Below are 8,656 nucleotides of genomic sequence, written 5' to 3'. Positions count from 1 at the left end.
CAGGGACAGTTCATTTAGAGTAACAGGAGGAAGCCAGAGAATATGGGGACAGTGCAGTTTTGGGGCAGACTTAGTGGTGTGGTGGTGGGGGAAGACTGATCGTTTGTGTTCCCTCAATGAAGCAGGAGGTAAGTTCACCCTGAGTGTGCAGGGCTTGGGGTGGAGGGCTGTAGATTTGAGGTGAGAGAGAGGATATGATATGGTCATTCTGGAGAGCAAGACCTCAAACAAGGAAAATGTGCTAAGATTGCAGGCAGGGTGAAACGCCTTTTGGAGATTTCCAGCCATGATTTTAAAATGAGAGTCAACACACAGTGGAAGCCTGTGCAGGTGCAGGCATGAAGTAAGTAGACAGCAGGATTTCACCAGCGCTGGACATTGCCAGCTAAGTGGGACAGAGAGAAGGTGTTTGCAAGTAAATCAGTGTAAGAGGGGATACACAAGGCATATTTGCCTGCAGCTGAATTTTGTTCAGTGGTAATTAAAGATATTTTTTCTTTTAAAACTAATCTGGATTCATTCTGGAGTAGAATGAAAAAAGCAAATGAATTTTTCAGATAGCTTAGCAGACTTCAGTTATGGTTTTCCTCTTTGAAGTGCCACTTCCAACTATACCTACCTCCCGGTCCTCATGGGGTGAATTCACTCTTTCTGGAAGTTTGGGAAACTTTGGAAAAGTCTGGGAAGCCCTGTGCTGCTGGTGTGATCACCTGACCCCTGACTAGCCCCCTGGCTTTTCACGGGGATCATCTTATGACAGGGTTCAACTAGGAACAGTGACAATATTGATATAATGGGATGGAGACTTTGTGCCCCTAAATGGTGCGGACAAGGAGGGCGGGGGATTAGCTCAAGACCCTCTCAGGGATGGGGTGGGCACTGGAGGGGTGGAGCAGGGGTAGCAAGCCCTGACACTGGTCTGAGAGTCCAGTATAGAGGCCAAACATGTCAGGGGAGACCAGGCAGACCATCGGAATGAGAAAGATTGAAATACAACAGGATCCTTTCCTCTTCCCTACCCCATGTCCCCAGAACCCCCCAAATGCAACAATTTGGGTCCAGGCAAGTGACTCAAACAGATTGGGTGCCGGGAAATGAGTCAGGGACCCAGATCCCAGAACTGGGGCACAAGGTGTTAGGAACGAGGTCAAAGCCCAGTTATCAGAACTGGGACACTTTCCATGTGGGATTTGTCTTCTTTACATCCTTCCTGCATAGATCCTGGGAAACAGAGTGTCCTTGAATTTGGGACCTGGCAGAACCTGTCAAGTGTGTGTGGGGGGCATATTTGGGGTTGGGTGAGTCTTTGGGGCAGTCGAGGAACAGGCACCTCCTCTGCCTTTAAGTACTGCCCTGCCCAAAATAGTTGCCTCCTTCCTGCCCGGCACCCCCCACCCCAGGGCAGCCCCACCCCTGCAAAGAAGATCCTCAGAATAAACAGCATGTTTATTTTGAACATTCAAATTTACAAAAACAAAAAGGTAACAAAAACCATGACATGGACCACACACACACACACACACACACACACACACACATTGCATCTCATGTCACTTTATGTACAAAATAGGGTGAGTAGAAGGAAGGGGGCGGGGCGGCTGGGGCAGGTGGTCAGTGGGGTGCACTCATTTCACAGTGTTGGACAACTTGACATGCTCACTCACTGCTCAGCCTGGGCCGCGTGAGCCCCTTCCCCATCCAGCAGGGTCAGGGGTCAGGGTGGGAGGTGGGGTCTGGGTGGCAGGCAGCTGGAATAAAGGGTGGACAGTGATCCCATCTCTAGGAGAAGGGTCCCTTCCCCAGTTTGCTCAGGTCAAGGGTGCTGGGCCACATAGACCAGGAGGGACCTAATTCTGGGGGAGGGGCCACTGTGTCATGGAGAGAACTGAACACAGCCAGAAAGCTGGGCTCACTTATCTCCATGTCTCAGCTGGGTGGCTTTGGGACTCCCTCACCCTCCCAGTCCTCAGTGTCCTCATCTGTTCAAGGAGGGCTTCGGCCTCCTTTAAGAACCCTTCTTGCCCAAATCTGTGATCCTAGGTCATGCACAATTGTGGCAAGGGGACAAGTCCCCTTGTGATGTTGGTGGGGGGCACCACATGCCACAAAGGTGGGAAAATCTGGCAGATAGCAGCTGTGAAGCACCTGGTGCAGGGTGTGGCCCAAAGCAGGAGTGTGAGGGACAGCGGTTTCCCTCCCTGCCCCTGCCTGGGGCTCTTGGGAGGCATTCAGCTCCCTGTTCCCTTTCAGCTCTCCTGGAAGACCCTCCCACAGCCTCATCAAGGGGACCCTGGCCCTGGGGCCACCCATCCCCGTGCCTCCGTTCCTCCACCTCAAGCCCTGTGGGGTGGTGAACAGGGTCAGGCACATCCCTTCAGGCCAAGGCACACCAGGAGCGATGGTGCCCAAATCCCACTCTACAGAGTTGGGGGTGCTCATCCCCTTGGGCTGAGGGGTGGGCTCTGGATGTGACCTGCTTTGGTTTGAAATTTGGGCTCCATCTCTTGCTGGCTGATTGACACTGGGCAGCTTACGTCACGTCTGTGCCCCCGTTTCCTGAAGCATAGTCCTAACTCATAACTGTGTTGCGAGGATAAACACGATCTGGGTCCCATCATCACTATCAGCCGGGGCACTATTTCCAGCTCCTCTTTCCCTGTCTTCCTGGACGTGTCCGGGAGTAGAAGAAGATATCAAAGCTTGAATCCAAACAGCAGGCGCTCAGTAAACGTACATAGAATGAGAAATAGATGAGGGACGGGTGGGGGCTTTGGAAACAGGGAGCCAGGCCCCTCATCAGCGACCCCGACTCAGAGCCCGCACCCCAACATCTCCAATTTGTTCCTGTTCCCTTTGGAGGGCCGAACGGGGTGACAGCATGGGAACAAGGCTCAGAGTCAGATGTCTCCTCATCGCCATGACAAAGCATAAAGGACTCAGGAAGAGGCATCTGGGTGGGCTCAAATGACCAAGCGAGTTCTGTCACCTCCCTCCTAAGACCATAATCTTCTCCTAAGGTCTCCACAAAAGCTACCTCCTTCCAACAATAACAGAAACACAATAAGGCTCAGTGTCCCGAAATCTAAGTTCCAAATTCTGCCGTCACCCCAGCAACAGCAGAAGTCATTATGATGAGACACTTGACCCAGCACTTGGGCTGATGTCATTGGCTGTTACCCGGGCAACCTCGATCTCAGCAGGTCTGCCTGAAGCCCACATCACTCTTTCTTGCAGGGGGGTTAGACTGTGGTGCTGAGCAATCTCTTTGTGCTCTGGAAATGGATAAAAGGATCTGGGGGCCGGAGGCAACAAGTCTTGGAGAAGCTTCCATGGCACAGGGCCCCACAGCCTATAGCCCTGAGTCATGTCTCAGGCTAAGTGGCCATGGGGATGGGAGACAGGGAACCAAAAGGGGGGCAAGAGGCACCAATGCCCACTTGAGTCAGGTAGCCTGCAGCTGCTCAGACACCTGCTGGGTGATTGGCAGGGGAGGGACACCTGCATCCTCAGCTCTCCTTTCTACCAGAGTGCCCAGGAATCATACCCCTCCTATGGGTTTCTGAGATGTTCGGGTGTTGCATAAAGGAAGATGTCTCAGGTGTCAGGTTGGAAAGCATCCTGACCTCTCAAATGTCTACCTTCTTAGGTGCAGGCTGGACTCAAAGACCCTCCAGGGCAGGCAGTATGGTGTGGGGGAAAGAGCACTGAAAAGGGAGTCAGAAGCCCTGGGGTTTCGTCCTGGCTCTGCTCCATTGTACTGTGTGAGCCTGTGCAAGTCACTCGCCCTCTCTGAGCTCTTCCCCAACTCTCACAAGCAAGAGGTCAGCTTGAATGGCTTTTCTCAGCTCTGACATTCTTCTGCTCTCTTGGGGGAGCTGGAGAGGACTCAAGGGTGGGGACCAGGAAGCCACCCTTCAAGACACTCTCTGGGAAGCCCTTTGAGACACTCTGATAGGTAAGTATGCCAGGCTGGGGGGATCTACAGGGAGCTGGTTTTTACAATCCATGTGTGAGGTTGGTCTGCCTTGAACCTTGCTCTTGACCCTGACTCTCTGGAGCCAGCTGCTAATCTTAACCCATGCCCAGCCTGATCCCCTCTGCTGCCCAGTCCCAGGACCTGCCCCTGCTAAGCCCCTGGTCAACAGGTGGGTCCTCAGGGCTTCTCCACCCGATCCACCTGAAATCACAGACCATTTCACATTCGATCTGGAGAGCTCCTGGAAATGACCAAAGCAAGGGCCTCAGCTCACAAATGAGGAAGGCCAGGCCCAGAGAGGCTGGGGACTCATGGAAGGCCACAGAGCAGATCAGCAACAGGGCTGGCTAGCAAGCAAGGGCTCCGCCCTCTCAGCCCAGTGCTCTGCCGCCCACTCCATGCCTTTCCTCGCCCTCTTAGCTTCTTCCTTCCTTCCCCAGGGCCATGCAGAGGGGTTAGGTAATGTGGCTCTGCCAGAGGCAGGGTCTCCAGGGTCACGGTGCCTCTGCCTTAGGCTGTTCCCAGCCCAGGCTGAAGCTGCCCAGGCCGTGTCCTAGGCAGGGAGGAGGAGGAGTGACCCTGCCAGTGGGCCCAGCTGTGAGTGGGCACAAGGGATGACTACAGCCCTTTGGCCTCCTGGGGTCTTGGTCCTTAGTCCTCCAGGCTGGAGCTGGGAAGGGAAAGTCCTGGAAACTGAGGTGAGGCTGGGCCAGGCATGGAACCAGCATTCGAACCATGGCACACAAACGAGGAAGGAGGAAGGAGGAGGATGCGGATGGCGGGGCGGCTCCAGCAAGAGCCAACTGCCTTTGACTGGCAGCTGGCAGAGAGATGGAGGAGAGAGCCTGATCTCCCACACCTCCCTCATCCCCTTCTACCGCCTGTCGTGGCCCTGAAGGGGAAGGGGCCAAGCCTGCAGCATTGGGAATGGTGGAGGGTCACGGCCACCTCCACCACTGAGATAGTGGGACCTCCGCCGTATACAACTCCAAGGGAGATACTTTCAAGATAGTGGAACAGGGTGGGGTGGTGTGAGAGATGACTCCAGTGTAATGCCAGGAGGGCGGCAGAGCCTGGACTCACCCTAGGCTCAACCTGTTGACTTGAGATGCTTGTCCCCATTCAGGTGGGGTTAGGGGACACCCATAGCAGCGCATTCTGGAGATGTGGGTATTGGTGAGGGGAAACGGAAGGCATAAGCAGGAGTGGGGCAGGAAGGAAGGCCAGTGTGTGGGCAGGCTGAGGAGGGGATGTGCCCCCATCAAGACCCCCGAAGTGGCAGGCAAGGGAGGGGCTCTGGACGAGGTGGCCCCTCATGCCTTGGCCCTCCCCTTGCAGACATCAAAGGAGGCCTTTGTTGCACCCCCAAAGGCTTCCACCAGCTTGTCTTCCCAGGGAAGCACGTTGCCCTGCAGTGGCCCGGTGCAGTTGGCAATGCCCAGGACCTGCGCGGGTGTCAGGGCGTGGTCCCATAGGTTAAACTGGGCAATCTCACCGACGAAGGCCTGAGTGGCATCAAATCGGCCACCCAGGGTATCCTGGGCCAAGAGAGCAGCAGAGAAAGAAGGGAGACATGGCATGAGGGAGGAGAAAAGACAGTCAGGCAAACTCAAGAGTCAGGTCCCTGTCCTGGCTGAAGTCCTGCCCTAAAGTTCCAGTCCCACCTCCAAGGTTCTAGCCCCACCCCCAACTTCTGGCTCCACCCCAAGGCTCTAGTCCCTTGGGCAGGTCTCTGCTCTTGCTGGGCCTCGCAGTATGCCCACCTGCAGAATGGCTGGGTCAGATTGAATGATCATTGCTGTTTTCAGGTTCCCTCTGCTCAGCTCCCCCTCCTCAGGGGCCCTGGGTGAGTGGGATAACCACTTGGACCTCCAGTCCCAGTACCGCCTGAGCCTTACCTGTTCCTGGCCCAGGATAAGGATCCCATGAGGCTTGATGGGGTGCCAGGCAGCCAGGTTCTCACCGGAGCCCCGCAGCTCCCCATCCTGGTAGGCAGACCACAGGCCATCCCTCGTGGTCCAGGAGATACAGATGTGGTGCCAGCCACTGTCCTTCAGGCTCAGGGGCAGCTGGGCTACCTGGACACAGGTCCCCCAACCCCAGGTCAGAGGTGCCACAAGGCCCAAGGCTGGAGCAGTAGGGTGGGGGGTGGGAGACCCATGTCCTTCCTTCCAGAGACTGACCCGAGGTCCAACCCTCCCCTTCTTACCAGCCCAGTGTCTTTCCCAACCTCTCCCTCCCCTTTCCCGTGACCTAACCAAGCAGCTTCACTCAGATCACAAGGGACTATCCAGTTTGGTTTTCAATTGTTTCCAGATAGTTTGTTCACTCTCTAGCAGACCTGTGAGGTCATGCAGGGTAGGAGAAGTGTCTCACAATCCTACCTGCCCTTGAACACCTCACACAGTCCCCAGCACACTGCTGGGGCTCAGGAAATACTGGCAGTGACAGAATGAGCCTTGGACTGAGAGTCTGAGCACTGTCCTCTGGCCCTGGCTCTACCACCAATCCCCTGTGTGGCCTTGGGGGGGGGGGGGCTGCTCTTTCCTCCCTGGACCTCGGTTTCCTCATCTGTAAAGTGAGGTGGTCAGACCAGGAACAGCAAGTACTCAGTCACACCTGCTCCTCAAGGCAGACATGGCTAATCCATCATGATCCTAGCTAGACTAGCCTCAGACTCTTTCTTGTCACAGTGCTCTGGGAGGCACTGCTGATTGATTAGAGTTGGCCTGTGAGATGAAAGGTGCTTGCTGTCTGTGGATTTGGTGCTCCCAAAGGGCTCTTTCATCTAGCAAGTTCTCTGAGATCACAATTTAATGTAACATTCTCTGAGGCCTACTTGGTGCCAGGTCTTGTTCTGGACCCTGAAGACATGGGCCTGGTCCTAGTCTTAAATGAGCTGAGCCTGCACAGGAGGGAAGGATCTGGGGGACTACAAGATATAATACTACAAGAAAAAATAACACGGGCAATATAGGAGGAAGAGAGGCTGCAAAGGACCAGAGGAAGAGGGGGCTGTGGGAGAAGAAGACATGGTGTCTAAACACATCTGGAAGGACAATGGAATCTGACCGTTCCATTGTCATGCAAATCAAGTGGCTGGCACAGCAGGAGCAAAGGCTTAGAGGCTGGAATACAAGGGGACCAATGAGCGGCCTGTGAGGTTGCTCCAGAGGTTCCTGGAATAGAGCTGCTCGGCGCCCTGTCCAGGGTGCTGAATTTCTTCTAATGAGAACTGAGTAGGCAAGACCAAGGATGGCAGCCGCGGGGTGATGAAAGGAACAGGGTAGTGGGATCTAGATGGAGTCCAGCTACCCTGGTGGTCTTAGGGCTTATTGGGTCACAAGAGAAATTCACTGCCCCCTGAGTCCATCTCCTTCCTCCTCGTCCTGCAGGACACCCATGGAAGGCGCCTCCTGCTGAGCTGGGTTGTGGTGGCTGTCAACCACTCCTAGTGGCTCTATGCGGCTGTGGGCTGGTCACAGGTGGGTGCTATATGTGGTGTCTGCATCTTCAGGCAGTCCCAAAAGACCACCATGCCTGCAAGACCCAAAGCAATGTGGCAGGCAGGGGGAGGAACTTTGGGGAGGGCAATGGGAGTGATACGATGCCCCCACCCAAGGCCTGTCTTTGTCCTCCCTTCCAGCCAGGCTGGGGGAGGGGCACGGGGGTGGAGGCCTGGGCATGAGGAAGATGGGTGGCCCAAGAGCAGAATGGGGGGGCTTAAGAGGTTATTTCTGGACCCCAAATCACATCATCACTCTTTCACCAGCTGTGTGGCCAGAGTGCACTATTCCCCCTCTCTGAGCCTCAGCTTCTCCATCTGCAAATGGGGATAATGAGGGTACCTACCTCCCAGTGCCATCGGGAAGGTTAAGGGTGATAATGTAAATAAAATACTTATTAGCACAGTGCCTGCCATAATAAGAACAGTTACATTTATCGACGCTTGCTAAATGCTAGGTCTGCTCAAAGCCCTCTGCATGTATTTAAGCCACTTATTTCTCACTACAACTCTATGAGGTAGGGACTATTGTCATTCCTGTTTTACAGATGAGGAAACTGAGGACCAAGGTGTGTAAATGACAGTCTAAGGTCACAGTGAACCACGACTCAAATCCAGCACCCAGCCCCCGAGGCCTGACCACGGCACCATTCTACAGTCCACAGTGGGGAGGAGCAAAGGGCTGGCCCCAGGGGAGGAGAAGGGGTGAGGAGTCCACCAGCGTTGCCTCCCCCATCTCCAGGCAGGTCCTTCCTTCTCTCTGTGTCCAGGAGAGTGATCGGGGCCCTGGGGGCAGATACCTGCAGTCCTGTCTCCATAGCTGGGCCACTGGGGAAGTCACTGAATCTCTGAGAGCCTCACTTTCCTCCTCTGCAAAATGGGGACAACACTGTGCCTCTATTGGACATAAGTCCCTCTTCAGCCAGCCCCATGTCTGGCTCGTCTTTGTATTCCCAAAACCCAGCCTGGCACAGAGTAGGCATTTAATGGGTGCTGAATATGCAGAGCTGGAGAATTAAAGGTTGCAACCCATGTTTGGGGCCCAGTGTTGCGCAGGTGCTCCTGGAGGGGTAACTGTCCCCTGCCTCCCTGTCCCTCCTGCCCTGCCCAGCCCGTTTACCTTGTCGTTGATCAGCAGCTCCATGGGGTCATGGCCTGCCTCCAGTAGCACAATC

General features: G+C 54.9%; 1 protein-coding gene across 1 annotated transcript in view; it reads right to left on the bottom strand.

Moving 5' to 3' along the window:
* Nucleotides 1-1,428: 1,428 nt before the first annotated feature.
* NPTXR (neuronal pentraxin receptor) overlaps nt 1,429-8,656 on the bottom strand; it is a 23,198-nt gene continuing 15,970 nt past the window's right edge. The window contains exons 3-5 of the mRNA XM_008566900.1: nt 8,602-8,656; nt 5,875-6,054; nt 1,429-5,514 (exon numbers count right to left, since the gene is read on the bottom strand). Coding sequence (XP_008565122.1) covers nt 5,290-5,514; nt 5,875-6,054; nt 8,602-8,656 — 460 coding nt within the window. The 3' untranslated portion in view covers nt 1,429-5,289. The remainder of the gene's footprint in view (nt 5,515-5,874; nt 6,055-8,601) is intronic.

This window comes from Galeopterus variegatus, unplaced genomic scaffold, assembly GCF_000696425.1.
Source record: "Galeopterus variegatus unplaced genomic scaffold, G_variegatus-3.0.2 Scaffold274, whole genome shotgun sequence".
Lineage (NCBI taxonomy): Eukaryota > Metazoa > Chordata > Mammalia > Dermoptera > Cynocephalidae > Galeopterus > Galeopterus variegatus.
The sequence above is the reverse complement of the archived record's forward strand: the minus strand, read 5'-3'. Positions and strand labels throughout refer to the sequence as shown.